This window comes from Falco peregrinus, chromosome 19 (genome assembly GCF_023634155.1).
Source record: "Falco peregrinus isolate bFalPer1 chromosome 19, bFalPer1.pri, whole genome shotgun sequence".
NCBI classification, from domain to species: domain Eukaryota; kingdom Metazoa; phylum Chordata; class Aves; order Falconiformes; family Falconidae; genus Falco; species Falco peregrinus.
Genome location: NC_073740.1, coordinates 5818520 through 5841665, shown reverse-complemented (window position 1 = coordinate 5841665; position 23146 = coordinate 5818520). Strand labels below are relative to the sequence as shown.

Below are 23146 nucleotides of genomic sequence, written 5' to 3'. Positions count from 1 at the left end.
CAGGAGAGATTCCAAGCGCGGTGCTGAGGCAACAGCAGTGGTGACAGACTACTCTCTGCTCTGAGAAGGGCTGATGAAGGAAGAAGAGTGAAGCCGAGATCCAGCAACAAGGGCAGTCACCACTGGGATCAGCAGCCTCCTCGGGAGAGGCTCTGCAACTAAAGATGAACGGCTAATGAGCTTACCAGACACAGCAGTGCGGGACAGCCTCTCCAGGCCTGCCATAGCTGCAGGAGCAGGCGCTTCGTTTCCCTTCTCAAACCCAGCTGATGCCCACCACCGAAACAGCTCCATGCAATGTCACCCGCAATGCCTGACAGGGTGCGTCTGCAAAGGGGCAGCTGCAGTGCCAGCTCCCTTCCACCATTCCTTGGGAGCACAACGCATTCGCCCGAGCGATCCACAGCAGCTTGAACAGACCCAGCTCCTTGCAGCTTATCCCAGAGGAGCATTAAGTTTCTCTGTTGCACGATACACCCGAGACCATTCAAGCTAAACGGTTTCTCCAACAGGCAGCGTGTTCCAGCCCTGAACCGCTCGGTCCCCAAAGCCACGCAGCTGCCGGTGCAAGCCCTGCTCACACTGACCATCCCGGGGCTGTTCAGCTGAGGCCGAAGCAGTATTTCTCCATTTGTCATCACCCAAAGGAAGGGAAGCCAGCCTTCCTCTTTTACAGCTGAGCAATCCAGACCCTGTCCAACACTATTCAAAACAGGTTTAAAAACCCAGGAAGACTAACAAATGCAATTCCAGTGACCTTTCCTATTTCTCTGATGTGGGAGAGACCAGAAGGCAGCTGGGATAATTACCATTTTCACTGAAGCCTCTTACAACATTTTAAGGAAGTTTTAATGTGCCTGTGCATATTTACATGCATTGCTCTGGCAAACAGTGTGACTGTCATTCACCCGCTTCAATCATGAGAGCAACGATTCCTTGCAAATTAACACTTCTGAAACACCCTGAAAGACAACAAAGAATGTTAACACTTCAGAAGGTTAAAAACTAAGTATTACTGAAAAGCAAACAAGTAGTGACTCAATAGGTGGAAAGCTATTAGTCTCGCTGAAAAAGGAACAACATTTTGGACACTTCAGAAACCAAATCTTTATCAAATCCACCCTGGAAACTCAGGAGCAGTTAACTGCAATCAGCTTCTACACTGGCAATGGGAGACACAATGCAGGTCAAGGCCTCCTTGGGTTTGCCTTCCCTGAACCATCAGCAAAACCACCCCGAGAAGGGCAGAGACGGACAGAGCTGCCAGACTACAGGCCTGCCAGCACCGAGCTGGACTGCTTCGGCGTAACCTTTCTGACTGACATCAAAGCAATGGTTTTTATCTGTTCTTTTTGTAGACCCAGATTCTTCTCCGGCTCAGTTCAAGCTGCTGACGACCAAGTTCAAGCCCGTGACAGCAGCTTTGTTTTCCCAGCCGTGCTCTTCCACAGAGCTCCAAGCAGCATCAATGAGCCCCCGAGGACTCTGCAGACCACACACTGAAAACCACCGTCACAGGATGCGCCTCCAGAGGTCTGTGAAAAGCCTGGCAGGGTCTCGCACTCCAGCTCTTCAAAACAGCATCCCAGTCCCACAGCAGCCCGGCACGTGGGCACTTATGAGGCCTCTCGACCACCTTTTGGTCCGCAGCTTACGTTTTGTGAGCACAGGTTTGACTCTCAGCAAAAAGAAACTCTCCCCTGCCTTGTATTTTGTCCATCGCTGCTTCCTCAGCACTCAGGCTGGTGAACGAGGAAGGGAAACAGTGGGTACAAAATCCAGCCGACACCACACCAGGCACCAATGTCCAACACATCCCCAGCAGCTCTTCCCTGTCAGGAGCCATTTCCACCGAGCCTACAGAGACTGACCCATTTGCTTTGTTATCTTGAGCCAAACAAAGCAGGAGCAGAGCACGTAGGTGGCAGAAATGGGTTTAAATTTCTCCAGCTTCAGTCATCGTGCCCATTCCTAGGCACATACAGAGTTCTGTTTAAATAGACTGCAGAAGTGTTAAACCAGGGTAGATAAAAAGGCTCTTGCATTTATCTAATTGTACACTTAATGGAAAACCCAGCACACGAGGGTTCTTCATTTACCCACTGCTGTTATCTCTCAAGAAAGAAGAGATACATTTGCAGTTTTTCACTCAAACAGCCAATGCCAGCCTTACTGAGCACACCCAGCAGAGGCTGAAAGGCGCAATCAGGAGACCCGAATTATTCCCAGTTCTAATCTACAGCCTTAACCAGGAAAATCCACTCCCTGTGCTTCAGCAGCCCTGTTCATAAGCGGGGGACAGATGCTGACCTATGGTAAAATGCTCCAAAAACACACAGAGGAAAGCGAGGGACGGAGCCCGGAAAAGCCGGGGTGAATTCAGGAATGCTGCCGGGAAGACGGTGTGTTTAAGAGGCAGGGGGAGCAAAGACACCGATCAGCTGGCCATCAGAGGGGTTTTAGGTCCGCCAAGGCCACCAGCCATACTCAACACGTTTCGTGAGTTCCCACTGCTGCAGCTACAGCCGAACAACAACCCACCTCTGAGGCAGCGAGCGGGCTGTGCACCCCCACACGTCTTCCACCTTCGTACCACATCCAGGCGCATAAGACAAAGCTTCCAACACCGATTCAATCCACTTCCTAAATTATCTGAGGTTAAGGACAGGGGCACCCTTAAAGGCTTTGACCAAGGTAAAGCCCGCTGACCATTTTGTATAGTGAATTTTCTGGCCCTGTGTGCAAGCAGCAAAATACTGCGAATAAGCAGAGCATGCGGCTGCTGCCTCCTTTCTACAGACTGTTCTGGACTTATCCAAAGCAAAACCAGCTTTTTCTGTTCCAAGTTGATCACAAAATTAGACTTTAGACCAAGAAGTGATAAAGAGTTTAATCTCACAAAGGAAATACCTTTTACCCCGCACACCAGGAACAAGTCAGTCCCACTCAGGTTCAGAAGCAGCAGTCTCTGGTGGGGGTTAATCCATCAAGCCCTGTATCGAGGGGTACGACACCTTCCCTTGAAGCAGCCAGTGCTGCGACCGTTTCAGACGCTTCTCTGATGCAGGAACGAATGATGGAGACTGATCCTCTGGTACGGTATCCCCCTTCCCTCGCAATCACACCTAGATCAGACCAGTTTTCCGCTGCGCACAGTTCAGTAATATTGAGAACAAATCCCTTCTTTTATCTGTTCAATTATTTTTGAGTGAGCTTCTCTGCAAACAAAGCAAACGCTAGTGAGATTTTCTTCTGTCAAGATTAGTTATGATTGTCATTCAGGGTGATAATCAAGAACTAAATTAGCTTTCATTGTCTGTCTCCAATGCCCTCAACACCCACAAACACACAACCAGCTAAGAAGATTAGAGAGCACACCATAGCTATGTTGCAAAACCAGCCTTCAAAAGCAAGAGGTCTGAGCTAGACGCTAGATACAGGAACGTGATGCAGCGAAGGATGGCAAGGAAGAACCGTGTAGCGGGCACAGGACCCTAAATAAACTCTTCAGACAACACCTGAAACACCCTTTGATTTTGGATGAGGACTGGGAAGCAGGTTGCGCTCCAGCTCACAGAGAAAAACCACGCTGCTGTTACTGTGGCCGGAGCCCTCAGCTGTGCAGGGACGGGAGGTCTCTGGGTCCTCCAGCACCATGAATCTCCAGAGTGGGCTTGGGAAAAGCCGTGGGGCAACAGACCCCAGCGACAAGAGTTACCACGTGCTAAATACCCCATTACTCTGCAGCAGCCTCACTAATTCCACCAAGGCCATGGAGAAGCCTCACCTCTCAAGCTTCAAAAAGCCTCTCCACAAAACTCTCTCCCAGGCCAGTTTGCTCCGGGTTGCAGGAGGTAGAAACAAAGTCCCACTTGGGAATAAACAGCCTGTTTGGAGAGCACCTACCCTGCACGTGCTCTCGGCACTCAGACACAACGTGAGATCTCCAAAGACACTGACGGCCAGCAGTTACTCCTGAGGCCCCACTGCCCAGCTCCAGCCCGGCAGCCCGGCTTTTGGCGAGTTCACCGCCGCTGCTGAACCTGCTGTGGGTCCTGCGGGCAGACGAACCGTGTGCTGGGGCCGGATTGCTGTGCCAGGGAAGCAGCTGCTGCAGCGGATGGGCCCCCATGCCTCCCAGGGAACCCCACCCCCACCATTGTGCGCAGGGTGCTGCTGTGGAAAGGAAGGGAAATCAGAGCTATTTTTGGAGTCTTGTTTTATTGTTTGCTACTCCAACTCACAACCATGCCACAATTTACTTGCAGGAATTGGATTTTAATAGACCCAGGGAGAAGGAGCGTCCTCTTGGCAGAGCATACAGAGACAGTGGGACTTGATGCCGCCACAACATGGCTGGTACCACGTAGTGGTTTTGGGGGCTGATTTATGCAGCCAGGTTAACAAAAGCAAAGGCTGAGATTGGAAAAGAGCGAGTGGACAAGAAGATACATGGCCAAATTAAAAGCAACTTCTCCCCGGAGATAAGTGACAGATAAAGCAAGAGGAAATCCCCCGTCCTTCCAGCCGCAGTTGCTCCCTGCCCTGCAGAGGGGGAAGCCAGAGGTCCAGAGAGCCACAAGCAAACACCCCTCGTGCCCCCTCGTTAACTGTCGTTATCTGCAGGTCTTAATTCTTTCAAACACCACCGCACGGTTCAGCAACAGACTAAAGGTCAGGCCCTCACCTCGTGCCGGCGACCGAACCCCATTCCAGCGTCAGCCTCAAAACCTACCTCTGATTTCAAACATGGCATTTTAAGTGTTTCCCCACAGCGGGCATAAGGAAGAATTTCAGCTCGGCACCTTGCAACGCATGCAAAATATTTCCCCTTGGTCAATAAGCGCTGTTCTTTCAAGTAGATCCTCCAGGTGCAGAATTCACCCCCTGAATGGTTCTTCTGCACAGAAAAATCAAAGTGTAAAGTATTTGGGTCACACGGGAGAGCGCCAAATCCCAACAGCAAGCTTTCTGCAAGGCACGGCCAGCTCTCTAGCCACGGGCTAGTCAGAACAGATCTCCTCTGCTGGGCCCAAACACATGCTGTTGTCCTTCACACACTGCAGCCTGCAAAGACTGGCAGCAAAGCATTCCTGCTGCTATGAAATCCCTGTAATTAATAAGTAATTGAACTCAACCAACTCGGCATGAAGTACAAATACGTAAGGATCAGGAGGTATCGCACAGCTCAGCACAGGCAGAACCAACACCAAGAACCGCAAGACGAAGGGGAACACGCTAAGAAAAATACACCTTGACATGCTGAGGCTACAGAAATCCCTCAAAGCGATTTAACCGATGTCAGTAGTCCACAAACACAGGCTCAAAGTTTAAAGGTTTGTGGATTTGGGTTTGTGTTGTTGGGTTTTTTTGAGGGGGGAAGACCAGTTTCAACACAGCTGAAGCATTCCCATGGAAAGATGTTTTCAGGCTCACATTACAATTCTTGCTGTCAAGAATCAGCTACCGCCCAGTGTTGGACAACCAGAGCTCCCAGTGACCGAGAGGAAGCAAAACCAAGCAGCTGGTCCCATCCCTGAGCATGCACGTCCATCTCTGCCGCCTCCCGCAAGGCCACATGGCTGAAAGGCAGGCCACCAACTCCAGAGAACACCCCTGTCTCGTCCCAGAGGTACCTCCCCCCCCCCCCCAGGAGGGTCTCTACATTGAAGACCGAGGGTCCCACGGATCAGAGGAGGGTCTGCACCCTCGCACCCCTCATCCCGGCCCCAGCCAGCTCTCTTGCGAGGGCACCCGTGGGCTCACCCAGCCCAGCTCCTGCAGCTGTGGGCCTCTCCCCCCTCCCGCAGACTTCCTCAGGGTGAGCTCCCCCTTCCTTCCAGCCACCTCCTTTCACATCTCCTAACCTACTTCCCCTCCTTACCAGGGATCTCTCCCGAGAACAGCTTTTCTCTAGGAGCTCAGTGCCTCCCCAGGCAAATTCCCCACTGTGGCCACCCTCTCCCACCAGCCCTTCCCGGCCGGGGAGGCAGATCCCTGGACGTGGCTCCTACAGATATTCCTGCTGCCTGCGAGCCCTCCCTGCTCTGCCGTCCGAGGGATGCCCCCCAGAAATCACGGTGGGGGAGCACCTCCCCAGGGGCAAGGGGGTGAAGGGGAGCCCACACTCACCCTCCAGGGGAAGGGGCTCTTTCCTGAGGCTGTCACCCACAACCCCACCACACACCCCATGAAGAAGGGGATCCTTTGACGAACCCCCTGGAAAACCGAGCGCCTCGCCTTCAAGGAGACGGAGCCTGGCCCCCTCCACCCCAAACCCTCAGCGGGGAAGGCTCCGGCCCACTGCTCCCTGGAAGAGGCCCCCTAAAACCCTCGGTGAGAGGGTGCCGGCAGCCCCCACCCCCGCTGTACGAGGGGGTCCCCGGGATGTGAGGCTCCCTCGTGAGGGGTCCCCAAATCCCCCGCTAAGGGGAGGCCAGGCCCCCCGAGGGCTCCCGGTGAGAGGACCCCAGCGCAGCCCCCCCAGCCCTCAGGGAGCAAACACCAGGCCTCTCCTCAGGAACCCCCGCAGCAGCGCAGCGGCCTCCCGGGGGGCCCCCCCCGAAGCCCCTGGTGAGAGCAGAACAATCCCACCCCTCAAGCCCCTGCTGGGGTCCAACCACCCCCACCAGCCCCCACGTCCCCAACGCAGGGAGGCCGGCCGACCCCCACCGAGCCCCCAGCGAAGCTCAGCCCCCCCCCAGGGCTCGGCCCTCCGCGGCGGCGGGGGGTGGCGGCGGCGCGGGGGCAGGCAGCCCCCCAGGCCGGGCAGGGCGGGCGGCGGCCCCCCCCCGTACTCACACCTCCAGGATGCGGTCTCCCTTGCGCACCCCAGCGCGGTCGGCGGCCCCGCCGCCCAGCACGGCGCTGACATGCTGCAGCGGGGCGTACAGCTCGCCGTTGATGCTCCGGAGCTGGCCGCCCTCGCTCACTTGACCGCGTACGTTAAAGCCGTAACCGGACTCCGACTTGACGATACGGACGACGCGGGGCCCGCCCGGCCCCGCCGGGGCCCCCTCACCGCCGCCGTTCCGGTGCGGCGCGGCCGCCGAGCGCGGCAGCCCTTCGCCCTCCTCGTCCGCCATCTTGGCGAACAGCACCCGGCCGGCCCGTCACGCGCCCACCGCCGCGCCGGCCGCCGTAGGGCACCGCCCCCCTCCCGGGCGCGGGGCACGCCGGGAAATGTAGTCCCGCCGCCACACCCCCCCGCGCAGGGCACGCCGGGAAGGGTAGTCCGCAGCGAGGCCTTCCGGGAGCCGTAGTGCGGCGGTAAAGGGGGGGGGGGGGCGCTGTGCCCGGCGGCGCCGTGGCGTGACGTCACAGCAGTGACGTCACGCGGCACCATAAGGCAACTGGTGGCAGAGAGGGGCCTTACTGCAGGGTGGGGAAGGGCAGTTTGGGGCCAGGCCTCGCTGTGGGCCCTGGGGGTCCACAGGCCTCGCTGCCAGCCCCTGGGGGTCTGCAGGCCTCAAGCATCCTGGCCATGAGGGGGACACAGGGCAGGGCAGGAGAAAACCCCTGTCCCCAGGGAGGAGATACGCCACAGCAGGCCCACGCTCTCCGTGGCTCCCTTCTGTCACAGCCACAGCCCTGGCTGCCACAGTGGTGGGTGGCAGAGGCCACCGTGTGGAGCAGGAGCACCAAGGAGGCACTGAAACACCACAGGCTCTGGCCTCAAGCCCAGCTCACACCCCGCCAGTGGGGCTGCTACAAGGCTGCTCTCCAACTGCCTAGGAGGTGCGCTATGGTAGAGATGGAGGAGCTCCAGTTCTGGATCAGAGTGCCACACCTCAACCCAAGCCCAGCTGCCTTCCCACCCCGGGGCACTGGGGCCAGGCTGCACGGAGAGGGCAGCCATGGGGGACTGTTGAATTCCAATCCAAAAGGAGCCAGCTGAGCCCACAGCACCCACCACTGCAGCACACAGCAGCAGCTCACTCCTGTGGAGCATGGGACTGGGAGTGTGACATTTGACACAGGGGCAAGACAAAAAAAAAGAACAGAAAAGAAGGTGCACACAGCCACTGAGAGAAGCAGGGAGCCCAGCCAGCACAGCCCAAACCACCAAACCCACCCCCGTACATTTCCACTGTTTACATCTATTCAATGGACTACAGTCAGAGGGATTAAGGCACATGTATTTTTGTATTAACATGGTCAGTACAAACGCCAACAACTTTCCTCTAGAGGTACCCAAGCTCCTTTCCTGAGCACGGGCACACACGAGACAGGTAATAACTCTCAAACCCAGAGGAAGCTGGTTGGTATTTTCCAGTTCAAACATGGGACAGGCAGTCCTCAACTGTGCTCCTGTGGAGGTGGACAGCAGCAATCATGCCTGTCACCACATCATTGGAAGAACACCAATAATTTATTGAAATAAATACAGGTAACAAACCAAACAGCCTCTGGGTTTAAACACTACACGTATGTCAGGTACAATTTCTCTACGCTCTTGGGAAAAGCATGGTGATACACTGATTTTTGGCCACGTGAGCCTTGGCCAAGTCTGGAGCAGCCAGATACGTGCTGGAGATCGGAGGTGGAGGCTCCCAACTTGTCATGCGTTGGGCTTCATTGTAGGAAGGAGTCCATTTTAAGGAGGATTTCTTTCTTCTTTGAAACAGTGAATTTTTAATTTATTTTTTTTTTAAACCAAAAAATGGTAACCCCAAGTCCATGTTGGCAAGCTGCAAGCTGAAGGGGGGGCTCTGTTTGGATGAGGCCCTTCAGAAGCAAAGGCTGCTCTCACAGAGCAACCCCAGCAAACCCAGGACTGACCAGGGAAGGCGAGCCTGGCACTCCAGCCAGAGCGCCACCTTGTCCACGCCGGGGCTGGTGGGTCCCAGCCTCCAAACTGGCATCCGTGTGACCTTGGGACCCAATGGAGACAGCAATGTGGACGCTTCCCAAACCTCCTTCCTCTGCCAGGACCGCCCCGGCTACATCTGTCCTCGGCTGCCACAGTTCTCCAGGGCACAGCCCTCCGCCGACAGCTCCGGGGAGACTCTGGGAGCACAGAGGCCAGAGGACGGCAGTCAAGCAGGGAAATCCAGTCAACGATAACAAGGGGAGTCTTCAGCTCGGACCAGCCCTCGAAACTCATGTTTCCACTACTCGAATGAGAGGCAGTGGCTTGGGGCCTGACAGCCTTTTGCTGCAAGAGACAGAGGGGTTTTGTTCAGCTAGAAGAACTTGGATGGGGTTTGGGGAGAAAACCTGCAGGAGAGGGTCCTGCCCCAGCCCTGGTCACAATAGCTCCCCCCAAAACCGGCCACAGGAGGGATCTCTCCTCCCCTGTACTCCCCTGAAGGAGGGATGCAGGAACAGAGACCTCTCTGCAAACAGAAAAAAACCCCACACAATGCACATCCCTGAGTCCCAGCATCACCTCCCAGACTGCAGCTCCTGCTGCCCCAGGTAGAATGTGGACCCTGAGCAGCCAGACAGGCTTCCCCCCATCGCTGGAGGGCACCTGCTCCCCACACACCTGCTCACATACTCCGACTTCGAGCGTGCTCTGGAGCTGTGGCCACCCCGACTGACTTGCTTCTCGATCAGGTGCTCTATGCGGTCGTGCATCTCCAGGTTCTGCAAGAGATGGAGGCACTGTTAGCGAGGAGGAGCTGGGGACGGGCAGGCTGCAGGCACACGGAATGCTTGCTGAGGAACACTCTGGTATAATCACTTGCAATGGGGCAGCTTTTTCTTGAGGGAAAAGAAATCTAGCTGCATGGAAGGACTGCTCACTAAAGGAGAGCTGGGATGGTTTGTAAGACCTGCTGGGCACCCACCAGAAACCTGCCAGCATGCAATCTCCAATCCTGACCCTGTTTTCCACCTGGGTTCACAGCGGGCTGTGCTCACACACACTGCCCCCATGCAGAAATTACCAGAATGTGTCACCAAGAAGGGAAGACAATGCTAAAAGTGCCAGTGCAGTCTTGGTTTTTCTCCAAAAAAGGAGAGGTTTGACACTTGTTACAATCCTAGAGGCTGGAATGCAATTTTAATTTCTGACACGCATGCACTCAGCTGCAGCTTTGTAAGCAAGGAGGGTTTTGCTGCCAGAGAAATGTGCTTGATGAGATTATTTTGGACTCGGCTTCAGTTCACAGCTGCTCCAGCAGCCCAGGCTGCACTGGAAACCACCACACCAGCCTGGGGAACCAGCACAGCCCCTGGGGCTGCGGAGGGCATGTTTTCCTACATGAAGCAGGTGTCAGTGCCAGGGAAGGGCTTTGCTGCCAGCCACCCTGCCCAGAGCAAAGCTCACTGCCGTGAGGGAGCGCAGCCACGACCCGCAGGCACACACAAACCTGTCACACAGGAGGTTTCAGTGAGAGGCTCCCAGCTCAGAGCAGACCCTGTGCACCCCCCTGAAACATCCCTGCTAATATGCACCTCAGCCTCCAGGTAAGCGACTCTCTCCTTGAGCTCCTGGATCATGGCATCTTTGGCTTGAATCACCGTTTTGGAGTTCTGGAGCTGTAACAGAAAAGTTCACAGCAGTTGAAAATCCCTCTTGTGTATGGCTGGGCTAGGGAAATGTCTAGGAAGGAGGGCAGCTTAGCCAGCCACCCTTCTGCCTGTTAACACCCACAACATTAACTCCGAGGTCTGCATAAAAATCAAAAACCCCCTCAAATTAAGTCTGAGAATTAAGCCCCAGGTGAAGGAGCCTTCACTCACAGGCTTGAGATTTAACTCTTTCAGCAGGCCAAGCTGGGTGCACAGCGCTCCTTTTACACTGCTTTTATTCCCTTCCCCAGCCCAGGGCAGCTCGCGCCGCAGCGCTGTGGGCTGTCACCCTGGGGTCAGTCCCTGCTGCAGGACAGGGCTCTGGGCTGCCTTTGAACTTGTGTCCCTCTGGTCCCTCAGCCCCACAAACCAGTTCTTTGCTTTCAAGCAGCTTATATTTTTTTTTTCTTTTTCTTTTTTTCTTTTTGACCCCTCCAAGTCCTCCTAGGCTGTCCCCTGTCTGTCCTCCCACCTCAGCCCCACTTCTCTCACCTGCTCGATCATCTGGCGGACTTTGCGTTGCTGGCTTTTCAGCATGTCATCCAGATGGTGTATCTTCTCCCGCAGCATGGCCACCTCCTTCTCCAGCTGTGCTGACCTGGGAAAAGGAGAGGACGAGAGTCCAGGAGCCATCTGATGGCTTCCCAGAAAGGGAGCACCCACCCAGTTATGCCCAGAGCAGCTTTTTATCAGCCAGGTCTCCTCTACAGCCACACAGGTCTTGAAATATTTTGGCTAGACAAGGTAAGGAGAGGCAGAGACAAAACCTATTCAAGCAGGAGCCACAAAGACTAGCAACCACAGACTGCAGGGACACAGGAACATCAGGAAGAGTCAGACCACAAAACAAGGCCTTCCAGAAACAAGCCACTGCCAATTAGCCCCTGGAGCACCAGGATACCAGCTGGGTGGAATGAATCTGACATTATGGGAAGAATCGGCTGCTCCGGAGGCTCCCTAGGACCTGCCCCGAGCTCCCAGCCTGCAGCGGGGCCGCTAGAGGTCTCCGGGCAGCCCAGCTCCAGAGCTCTGGATCTCTCCGAGCAAAGCAAAACTTCAAGAGGTATTTGGAGATTAGTCAGCTCTTGGGAGTAGGGTGCTGTTTTGCAAGCCAGAGAGCAAGCACGCCCTTCACAGGAATGTGCAGTCATGCCCCAGCGAGCTGACACCCCGACCCAGCGGCGTGGGCTTGCTCTGGAGTTGGCAGCCGAGCCAGAGGCCAAGCCTCACCGGTCTTGTTCGGCGAGCTTGTCACCTTCCACGCTTCTCAGCCTCGCCAGCTCTGCTTCACCTTCTTTCATCTTCAGCAGCAAACTCCTGTGCTCCTGTGGCGGAGTGAGAGGCCGAGTTACACACGCGGAAACAAGTCGCAACACATGCTCCCTGGCCTCTGCCGCACAGCAGGGAGCTAGAAACACCCAGGGAGCCAGGCAGGCTCAGCTCAGCCTCCCCGCTGAATCTGCGGGTTGTTTTCATGAGCGTTAAATTTACATGCAAGAGACAGGCAGGCAGGGTAGCCACAGAGGTGACCGACAGCAGTCGTCCCACTCCTTTACCCCTAGGATACAGGCAAGGCACCAACCCATCTCCTTCCCTGCTGTCAGGCCAGGGAGCGCAGCCCCAGATCATGCTCGCACTGCACTGTTAGATTTATGACTTTAATAGTACTACGAGCAGACCACAGCTAAAAAAAAATAAATATATATAATCAAGGCTGGAGGTTGTGTTCATGCCCCCATGAGAAGAACTGGGTGGCTGTCTAGACTGTGTACTCGTTTCCAGGATCCCTGGAAGAGTCTGCACAGACCAACCAGATCTTCTAGACCTGGGAAATGTGAGTCTAAACTGGCAACAGTCAATTTTCAGCTGCTCCCAGCAGCTGGCTTTGCCCGATGCTGTTGGGTTAAACCTGGTTGGGAAGTCAAATGCTCCGTACGGTGGGTACTCTGCAGCCAGACCAAGACCCGCTGCGGTGTCTGCGCTGAGCACTGCCAAACTCATCACCACTGGGCTCTTCCATTCCCCGCCCCAGCAGAGCGGGACCAGGCAGCTCTGCTAATCCCATCAGCCCCCCACCATGGCTTCAGGGACGGTACCTTCTCCATCCCTGCCATGAGTCTCTGCAGCTCATCCATCTGCACCTCCTTCTCCACCATGCTCTTCTCTGCTCTCCGCAGGGCAGAGCTTGTCTGCTCCACTTCCTCCTGGTACTGCGAGACTGTCCTCTGCAAGCAAGATGGAGATGCCTTTAGTCCTGACCCTCGCGCGCCTGGACACCCGAGCCCTCTCCTGAAGCCGCACTGGTGCTCGAAGCCTTGGCAAGCAGATCCTGCTGCAGGCAGCCGGGCGTCTCGGCAAACAGCCCGACATGCTTCAGAGAGAAAAGCTTCTTTAGAAAACTCCCCGGCTTCAAAGCACTTCAAAGGAGCCAGCGCTTAAACGCTGTAGCAATAAAGGCTCCTCAAACGCAAGAGACATGTTCGTTCTCAGCCACACGCGCTCTGGGGCTGTTTGCAGGCTCCTCTCGGGCCACCTGCCCAAGGAACTGACCTCAGCCAGCCCCACACCTGCACCAACGGCTCAGGGACTGAGAGGGGACAAGGGTGTCCCCGGGGGTCCCCACGGCAGCTGGAGAGCAGGCTCAGACAACAAGGCACACTGAGAACATCTGGGCAGCGCTGGCAGGATCAACAACCACCAAAACCCCCTCCTCTGCCACCCCCGGGGATGTCCATCAGGCTCAGAGCCTGCAGCCGGCAGCATAGCTGACCCCAGACCCCAAAATGCCACAAAATGCCACCAAACCACAACTTCCCAAGTGCAAGGACTGATGGACTGATATCCCCAGGGCGCGTGCCACCGCGGCAGGCGGACAGACATCTCTGTGCCGGAGGAAGCGGTCGTCGCTCAAACCCACTTCCCCAGCGGACGTTGTCCCCTGACCTGCTGCAGGGAACCCCCCAGGCTGGCCAGGACCAGTTTGGTCTGCAGGACAGGATGCGAGCCGGGACGTCACCGCTGTCACCAACACTCAGAGCTGCGAGGTGACGCAGTCAGGCCCAGCCCATCCGGGACATGAGCAGTCACCAGAAGACACACCGAAAGGGACAATTAATCACAGGGCTGAAGAAGGGAGGGAAGTGAATGTGACAGCTTCGTCAGCACCACGCGGCAGGCAGAAGCCAAGGAGACCCGTGCAAAGGGCTCGGGTGCCTCCCAGTCAGCTTGCCCGCCTCGATGGCAAACAGCCCTGCAGAGGAAGGGGCTGAGCTCCCAGAGAGACCACCCAAGCCAGCGCTGCCGCAGCAGCCCAGCACTGTGGTGGGGAACCACAGCCTTTGTCCCTGCGCAACCTGTAGGGATGCTCTGCTGGTCCCCATTCCCCACAAAACACCTCTCTTGGACACTGAGCCTGGCTACAGTTGGAAAGACTCGGCAGAGTCTGGGGGGACCACCTTCCAACCTGGCTGCTGCTTCTACTTTATGCGATTTTTAACTGGGAAAGCACTTAGGTCTTCAGACTCATCTGGGCAACCAGGGAGGCAGTTTGCCTCCCACGTTTGGACTCCCTGGTGTGTTTTAACAGCGTGCACCAAGCCCACTGCCCTGCGAGGAGAAGCCAGGCACCTCCAGCAGCCCAAACTCACATGCCCATGTGGCTCCTCAGGCTTCCAAAAGAAAAAAAAAAACCAAAATAAAATAAAAATCATGCTTTCCCAGCAGAGAAGTGCACAGCAGAGTCACCTCAAAGGCTTTCTTTTCCAACTGATGACGCTTTTCAGCCTCCTGCAGCTTTGTGAACAGCCTCTTTGCCGTCTGTCGGATCTTTTCGACGTCTTCACCTGAGCAGTCCTCCTCCTGCAGAGACGGTAACAGGACAGGATGAGCAGTCAGGAGGTATCAAAGGAGCCCTCCACCCCAATGTGGGCAGCGCTGCTGGTGACAAAGCCCGGTAACATCACTTCTCAGCTTGAAAAAAAAACCCGAAAGGCGCTCCTGTCCTCACCTCCCACGCTCAAGCCGACAGCTTCCAGCCCTCAAGATAACGCACACAGTATCCTTTGGTTGCCTTCCAAGCCCTGTTTGCAGGATGCCATCCTGATCTGCACTTGGGCAACCTGAAACCCCGCAACATGAACCAGGTCCACAGCAACCCAGCCTGAAACCCCAGCCCAGAGCATCTGCCCCAGCCAGGGGAAAGACAAAGAGCTGGAGAAATATTTACCAGCTTAAGATTCCTGTTATCCCTTCTGCTAAAAACGTCTTGTGTGCAGAGGTTTAAAAACCCATTATGCACATTTTTATTGCTTTAATAGAGCTGCCCTCCATTTCTGATCTGACCCTGATAAAAGGACTAGGGTTTGCTGCAGGAGCACCCGATCGTGTGCTGAAGAGGTTTGAAGTTACCTGCTGGGAGGAATGGATCAAACTAAACCCGATACTTCTTTCCGTAGTGCTGCAGTCCCCCTCTTTAGCTCCATACCTGCTCCTCCCAGGAATCGGCACGCAGCCTCTCAGGGTACAGCCAGCTCCCGTTCTGCTTTTCCAGCACAACCTGCGTAAGCAAAGGACAGATGGACAAGGATGTAACGCTGGCTGGCATGGCCGCTCGCGCAAGAGCACAGTCACATGCAGACAGCTAGCTCTGGGGCACCGCAGCAACTCAAGACTGAGGGGGTTTTTTTCTGCAAATGAACATGCAATAGTGCATTTGGCCAGCCAATGCGTTTTGCTTACTGACTCCTCGTTATGGGCTTGTGCAAGGTTTTGAATTTTGCGTGTAAACGGTGCTGATGTAGCTTTCATTTGCCACAAGCGCCTCGATCTTTAAGGCCCCTTCTATCATTTTCCGGACCCGAAGATGACATCTTTTTAATAAGTCAATGTCATTTAATGCCCGAGAAATGCTCCCGTTACCTGTGCATGCTGTTTATCTCCTTGTCTGTTCTCAAGTTTACTACTTAAGTCTTCCCGCAGCTTCTTCAAAGAACTTCTAGCCTGGCAAAGGCAAGTCAATTTAGCTTGATCTGCATGGACAGTGTCACTCAGCTTAACAGAAATCAAACAAAGGCACGATGGCTGCTATGATGCCCTGCGCCGATATGCAGTCGATGGCTTCTCTGCCAGCCTGACCCTCTAGTTTTACTATAGCCCTGCCTGCAAGCAGCACCGTCTCTGGCAGATACCATCCTTGTGAGGCAGCTGTCCCACACGATCATGGGAAGGAAAAAAAAAATTAATAAAAAACCCCCACAACCAGGCAACAATCTGGAGAAGCTACTGTTTTTTCATGCATTGGTCTTCTTCACCTTTGAAGGGCTGAGAAGACCCTTGCTGTTCCCCAGCTCCCTCTCTGCCTTGCTGCAGGACGCCGACAAGTACAGTCTTGACTTGCAGCTACTCAAATTAGTCAGAGCAAGTGAGCCAGCGGAATGATTTACAGGCTTTTACAGCAAATGCTGTCCCAACGCTTTTCAAAGAAAAGCCTTCTTGAAGCATTAACAGCATGGCTTCATCCCTACCTCTTGATTTTAGATGCCTGAGGCGCTGGGGGAAAGCAGTTTGCTGGAGACTGGGCAGCGGCAGGGCAAGGTGAGAGCACGTGTGGCCCCCGGGTCAGCAATCGAGCCCATGGGGACAGCAGTCCATGACTTTGATCCAGCTGGATTGAGTCATCCCCAGTTTTTGTACCACGACCCAGCGCAGGGCACTTCTCTTGGATGCAGGCGGACTGGTACCACCACCGTGACTTACTGGTTTAGCCGATTCCCTTGGGTTTCGCATGCAGGATTAAGTTGTACTGCACGGTTAGGCTGCTTCAGCTATTCTGATAAGGCTATGTACAGCCTTTGTGGCCAGACGAGGTCCAAGTCCTGCTCAGCTCTTGCTAAGAGGCCCTTTTAAAAGCCAGCTCCTGTCTCCATCTGAGCTGTGGGGTGCTACAGGAAAGCTCCGATCAGAAAAGCTGAAGCCGAAGCCCCAGGAGTGGGAAGGCTCACACAGAAAAACGGCAGCATCCAGGTAGCTGCGAGATAAGGTCTGGGTGAGCAACACCCCCAGAGCGCTGCAGCCCGGGGCAGGCGGGAGCCAGGCAGGTCTGGGCTGCACGCAGCAGGCAGCGGGAACAGGCTGTTTGCTTTCAGGAAGGGAAAAAACATGCGTTTTGGCAGAGGAGTCAGAAGGATGACGTAGAAGATCTGAAGGCTGCCCTACCAGATCTGCCCCTCGCTGCTCCTGGGGCCAGCACCCAGCACAGAAACTGCCCCATGAGAGAAAACTCACATTTAATATTTTCCCTCCACTTTTTCTCTTTTTTTTTGCTTTGCTTTTTTTTTTTTTTTTCAGGCCAAGCTTTCCAGAACATGCATGCAACCGCTTCAGTGCCTTGCAACCAGCTCTCCAGAAATAACATCCCCACCAGGAGCAGAGGCAAGGGTTAAACTTCCGAGAGCCTCATCATCTAGTTTACTTTGGGAGATGAGACATACCAAAGAAACTGCCTTTTAACAAGAGGCTCTAGTTGTGCCGCACCCAGGCATGCAGGGGACAGCCTTGGGGGAAAGTCATCACGCAATTCTCTTCAAATTCAGTCCATATAGCAGAGCAATTAGTCAGGCTGAATTAATTTATGGCGCTTGATTAGGCTACTGCCCTGTACAGGCAAGTCAACAAACTGGAGAGTTCAGCTCCGCTGCCAGTTTGCCAGAGTGGCTGGGGCTCAGCTGGGGCTCGAGTGCCACAGCTGGCACGGGCATTGCCACCGCTCACGGGGAAACCCCAGGAGATGTCCCCGGGGGAAGCAGAGTGCCCCAGACCCTCACCCGCAAGCCCCTGCGCAAGCCAGAGCCCCTTGCAGATGTTAACTACCTCTTGAATGTAACGAACTTCACTTTTCAGCTGGTTGACGTGTTCGTCGTGGTTCATGCCACCCTCAGCCCGCGCCTTGAGATAAACCTGCCCAGGAGAGACAGTGGCAGCACGTCAGACCGTCCCGACTCCGGCCAGCCCGGGAACACCAGCAGCAAGCCCAGCTCCGCAGGGACTGGGACATGGAATCCCACTGCTTCCCGAGGCATGTTGTCCACAGATTTCCCATTTGCGGTTAATTCCCTGGCATTTTTAGAAGCTGCTCCTCCTCCTGTGTGACCCCCACCCCATAGAGCCCCTGCTGCTGCCCCAGGTTCTTGCTGCATCCCCCCAAAGCCAGGGAAGCCCACCAAACTGGTGCTGCCAGCCAGCTGCACTGCACCAGTCCTGCCCTGGAGAGGTTTCTGCCGGCATAGCTTCAGACAAAACCTTTTTTCTGGCCCCACTTATTAAACAACATCGCTCTGCCACAAAGGCAGGGAGCCAGTGGCTGTACCTTGATGATCTCCTCATCGCCATCGTTGGATTTGATGCATTCGGAGGCCAGGGAGTGACCGTTGCTGGATCTGTTGGCCACCATGGCAAAGGCTTTTCCCACCGGCTGCAAGAGACAGAAGCGGCAGGGCTTTCAGAGAGGTGGGATGAGCTGGAACAGTTTGCCCGGCTCCAGTCAAACAAGCATCATGCACTTTTGCAGAGGAACGCAGCACTGAGCACAGCCTTGGGAACGGACACCGAAGGGTTTAACAGACCAGGAGGCGAGTTTTCTGATTCACAAAGCATAAGTGACCGATCCTCCACCAAACACCCATTCCCCCCTCCTGAAGTTAGCTCAAACACTCGTATTTTCAACACCAAACCCAGCTGCAGGGGAGACCCACCTTCTGTTTCGCCTGCTCGCGCCTCTCGCCGGGGAGGTCATTCGGCAGTGTCAGCCGCAGCACCTTCACGCTTTCCTAAAACAAGAGGTGGGATTTAGTTTTAAGTTTAGATTCCCTGGAAGTCTCTTTACATCCAGCTCTGGTACGAGCCGAGAGCCAGGTCAGCATCGTTGCAGACGTGTGGACAAGCTGCCTTCCCCCTTGGTTTGAGCTGCAGCTGGCGAAGTAACGCTGGGATTAAAATGAGTTGTAGCAAGCACACGACGACTACATTTATCAAACCCATCAGGGCTTGGAGGAGACGTGGCCCAGCCAAGGCTGAGGTAATGCCGATGGGCTGGAGAAGCGACTGCCAGGCTCATTTTTGTGCACTGCCCTCCGCTGCCAGGCGTCACGGCTGTCCTTCGTCACGGTAGCTGGCTACGGTGGGGCCAGTGCACAGCACTCAGTAGCAGCCCTGGAGAAGGGCAAAAGCAGCCGTTACCAGCTCATGCGCTGGGACCTTGCTGGATTCACCCTTCTCTGCGCCACCACGGCTCTGCCTGTCCTCTGCAGGCACAGCCCCGGCCAAGCGGAGCCCACTCCAGCAGCAGGGCGCTCCCTGGCTCAGGGCCACGAGCACCCACAGAGGCTCCAGCCACAGCCAGGGGCTGGTCTGCCTTTACCACTTAACTCCTCACCCAAAGCCTTCCTACCAGTGCCACGGCGTTTCAGCCACATCCAGCACCGTGCAAAGCTCAGCTGGCTTTCGAGGCGATGCCCGGAGCACACAAAGAGCCCTAAAGCACCGCACAGACACCCAAAACGCTCCATGGGGTTGCCCACTCTCCTTCTGCAGCTCAACACCGGCACCGTGCACCCGCAGCAGTGTGGAACCCCCCTTTTCCCAACAGACCTCGTCAGCATCCAGGTAGCTGTTGCTCATGGTCCTTATTAAACACGACCCCGGATGCGGGAGCTATTTGGCGCGCGGTGGCCACGGCAGTGGGCTCTTGGGCGGCAGCACTGCAGAGCTGAGGTAGGTGCCCGCGCAGTGCTGAGCGCCCGCCCCTCGCCACACCTCGGCCACGTCAGCCTCCTGCTCTCCAAAAGCAACGTCAAAGTATTTCTGCCTCCCCGTTTCCAAGCGCTCTCTTTGCCATCCAAGTCTCGACAAGCCATCTGTTTGTTTCCAAAATATTTTGTATACACTGCTTGCACAAACTCTAGCTCCCAAGGAAACGTGGAGCCCTCCTACAGATCACAAACATGCAGCCAGACCCCTTCGCTCCCCTGTTAAGACAATTATCCAAGAGAAACTTCACTGGGGCTCTGCTAGCACTCAGCAGTACGGATCATTTAACCAGATACTTGTCTGCAACTCTTACTCCAGGGAATGTTTTCCTTGGCAAGACCCAAGAAGTTGGAAACTTTGGTCACAAAAACTTAAGAGCAGCTGGATGTAGCACGTTCCGTGGTTTTGGGAAGATGCAAGAAGCACTCAGGTTTTATGGCAGAGAAAATGGCTCACGGCAGTGCCCGCATGCGAAGCATCACTCATCATCCTACTGTTGCCTAAAGCAAGCGGGATGCAGAAGAAGGCCGGGGGTAAGAGCGTGGAGCAGCCCACTCCCACCTGGGCCGCCGATGGCAGGGCAGGAGCGTTGGCATGGCACGAGCCTGGCAGAGCTGTCAGCCACATGTCAGTCCCTTCAAGCGTCCTTACTCACAGCTTTGTTTACAAGCGCCAGGATCTCACGCTCACCATCCCCATCCCGTCAAGCCCGGGCAAGGGTGGGAGGCTGCCAAGGAAATCGCTCACTCGGGGAAGATCCACTGCAATAAGAAACAAGCACCAGCCTATTTCCATCCCCGCAGCCAAAACTATCCGGAGTCGGCACGCGGGTGCTTTCTGTCCCAGCAGACCCCAAATAAACCTGCTCCTGGGGAAACCCACCATCGAGCCAATGCAAACCGGCTGCAGCAGGAAGCTGAGAGCTGCCGGTGCCTTCCCAACCAGCACCGGCACTACCAAACCTCGGGTCAAACAACAAGGAAACCACCCATGCAAATGCTGGCGGGGGAAGGCTGCGCCGTCTCCATCCTCCTCCACGCTGGGGAAGCGCGGGGGAGGCAGCAGGATGGCCAGACACAAGATGGATGTTTGAGCAAAGGTTCTCTGGCCCACTGGGGAAGAAAACCAGCTTTTTCAGCTCGGCAAATGCTTTTAAGGAGGCTGAGGCAGGTGCAGGAGGTGGAAGCCATGGCTGGGTTAAAGCAAACCACTCCCTGCCCAGCTTGTTTGTCTGCAGCAGCCTCAGCTGTGGTGAGCTGCGCCTGGTCGGCACTGGGTGGATGGAGAAGAGGAGACGTTTGGCTCTCATCTCACACACCACCAGCACGGCAGTCCCTGGCAATGGCCTCGCAGGGTTGGTTTTGGGCTTTGCTTTTACCGTCCCACAGCCAGAGTTTCATCAGCTCCTTGCCAGTGCCGGGGCAGTTTCCAGGAGAAGCAGCTCCTCCAACGCAAAGCCGGAGTGACCCAGAGGGACGCTGCAGCTGGCACATGCTGTCCTCCCCCTCCGAGGTGTCAAATTCAGCTGGGACAGGAGTAGTGGAGTCACAGGGACTCCCCTACCTGCTCCTTTACCTCCTGGCTGGCATAAAATCCACTCAGCCAACACTCACCTGCTTCCAGCCCTGGAGCAGAGGGGGCACTGGGTTTTATACTCCCTCCGTTGTTTTCCAAGGAAGGCAGGAGCGCCTGCAACGTGGCCCACACTGGGAAGATGATGGAGTACCTCACACTCATCTCCTGCTTAGAAAAAACCCTCCTCGCACAGAAAACGCTTCTTTAACGCCCCAACCGTGCACCCCGAGAGGTCCTCCAGCCTGGCAGCGCGTGTTTATGGCTTTTACTACCAGCCTCGGGAATTAACCATGAATTAACGTGGCCACGTTCGGGCAACAGCTGCGGTGAAGCACCAGCAGTTGCAGGCTCCTCGGCAGGACGGCCGTGCTCCCATCTTGCCCTTCCAGGAGGCGTTCCCGAAATCCCAGCAGCCCTTTGGGTCCAACCACCCGGCCAGAGCCAAATCCCCGGGAAATGAGGGTGAGCAGTATCAGCTAGGACAACCAGGGACGCCAAAGCCAGTTTTAAATCTTTTGGTCTATTTTGCATCATCTAGCCCAAAAATCCTCACTTTGGGTGGAGGGAGAGACCCCAACTCCACTCCTGGGGAAGAGGGAACCACGCAAATCCCGACCACATCCCGGGCGGAGGAGAGGCGGCACTGACCCACAGCTGGCGATCCCGACGCGGCATTTTGCAACCGCAGGGAAGGCACTCGGTCTGTCTGTCCATCCTGACTGTTAAATAAAAACAGGCCTGACCTGACCCAGAGGGTATCGCCGAGGCTCAGCAGCAAACAGCTCTGGCGTTTGGAGATCACCGGCGTTACAGAGGCGCTTATCACCGTAATAACCCATTAACCAAACGAACCCAGCGCTGCAATCACTCCTTATAAGGCCGGGAAAGCTGCGGGGAATTAGGACTCTCCTAAGGAGACTCAGAGCTGAGTCACCCGGCAGGGCTTGGGCCGGGGAGCCGGGCAGCCGCTGGCATGGCAGACGGCAGCCGAGCACCGGCGCGGTGCTTCGGTCTTTTGGGGGATCCCTCCGGTGGCTAAAACCCGAGCAAAAAACTGGAGCACCGAGCTGTGGCGGGCAAGCCGGGGTGCCGCGCCGGTGTGGCGCTGGCTTCGGGGTGCTGCCAGCCCCACCCAGCACCCGTCCTCGCGGTGATGGCCTGGCTCCCGACGGCGACGGGGAAAACCCAACGATAAGGAAGGGAAAAACGCGAGGCCCTGCCACAACCCAGGGAGGAAAGCGCCAGAACAGCCCGGCTGTTCCCACCACCCTGGCCCCACTGCCCCCGGCAGCTGCTCGAGGGGCGCACTACCCAAAAAAACACATTATCCAGGGATGGCTTGATGGCCACGCAGGACCACGTGCCAGCCGGGATTCCAGGAGTCCCCCGTAAGCACAAGGGGGGCTGGCGGGACCCCAACGCCGACGCCGGGGTGCACCTCCATGTGCTTCGCTGTCCTCGCCCGCCCCACTGGGGTTCAGCCGGGACCCTGCGGCGCAGCCCAGCAAAGGTCCCAGGGATGGGACCCCCGAGCCCCCCGGAGCAGGGAGGGGCCACAGGGCCCCCCACAGACCCCCGGACCCGCCTCACGGCTGCCGGGCGGGCTGGGGACCGGGTGAGCACAGCCGCGCTCCACCGACGACACGTCCCGGGACGCCCCGCGGGCAGCAGCCGCCCCCCCGGGAGCGGCGGGAGGAGGCCTGGGGCGGGGGGAGGGGGGGGGTCAGGGGGCCCGGGGTGGGGGGCAGCTCACCGGGCTCTCGCCGTGGGGCCGCACGTCCAGCACCGCGCACCAGCCCTTCAGCCCGTTCATGGCCCCGCCGCGACTGCCGGGCCCCGCCGCCGCGCCGCGCCTTTACCGGCCCCGCCCACCGCCTGGCCCCGCCCCCGCCCCGCCCGGCCCCGCCCCCCGCCCCTCGGCGTGCCGCGCCGAGCCCGGCAACAACAAGCCCCGCCGAGCCCTCGCCAAGCCAAGCCAGGGCCTGCCCGGCAGCGCCGAGCGGTGGGGTGCCCTGTCGAGCCGTGCCGAGCCGGGCCAGAGCCGTGCCGAACCCCGCTGAGCCGCACCGAGCCCCGCTGAGCCATGCCAGAGCTGTGCCGAGCCGTGCTGAGCTGTGCCAGAGCCATGCCAGAGCCGTGCTGAGCTGTGCCAGAGCCATGCCAGAGCCGTGCTGAGCCATGCCGAGCCATGTCAGAGCTGTGCCAAGGCCTGCTGAAGCGTGCCGAGCCATGCCAGAGCCATGCCAAG

The 23146-nt window shown here is 56.6% G+C and overlaps 2 protein-coding genes across 6 annotated transcripts in view; both read right to left on the bottom strand.

Annotated features, from left to right (window-relative positions):
* The window catches only part of SNX27 (sorting nexin 27), a 32413-nt gene extending 25300 nt beyond the window's left edge, over positions 1 to 7113 (bottom strand). For all 3 annotated transcript variants that reach the window (XM_055792106.1, XM_055792107.1, XM_055792108.1), the window contains exon 1: positions 6802 to 7113. In XM_055792106.1, the coding sequence (XP_055648081.1) occupies positions 6802 to 7085 (284 nt within the window). In that variant the 5' untranslated portion in view covers positions 7086 to 7113. The remainder of the gene's footprint in view (positions 1 to 6801) is intronic.
* A 1008-nt stretch (positions 7114 to 8121) lies between these two features.
* On the bottom strand, positions 8122 to 22785 carry TUFT1 (tuftelin 1). Of its 3 annotated transcripts, none has more exons than XM_055792264.1 (13): positions 22652 to 22785; positions 18270 to 18344; positions 17885 to 17989; positions 17389 to 17475; positions 15439 to 15519; positions 15005 to 15076; positions 14266 to 14379; positions 12618 to 12746; positions 11752 to 11846; positions 11014 to 11119; positions 10405 to 10488; positions 9491 to 9591; positions 8122 to 9157 (listed from the first exon to the last, which is right to left on the bottom strand). In XM_055792264.1, the coding sequence occupies exons 1-13, from the start codon at positions 22709 to 22711 to the stop codon at positions 9103 to 9105; spliced, it is 1164 nt and encodes a 387-aa protein (XP_055648239.1). In that variant the 5' UTR covers positions 22712 to 22785; the 3' UTR covers positions 8122 to 9102. The 3 variants fall into 3 exon arrangements, with proteins under 3 accessions (XP_055648239.1, XP_027652329.2, XP_055648240.1); XM_027796528.2 differs by lacking the exon at positions 22652 to 22785 and adding an exon at positions 19165 to 22032; XM_055792265.1 differs by lacking the exon at positions 15439 to 15519.
* Between the last annotated feature and the right edge of the window lie 361 nt (positions 22786 to 23146).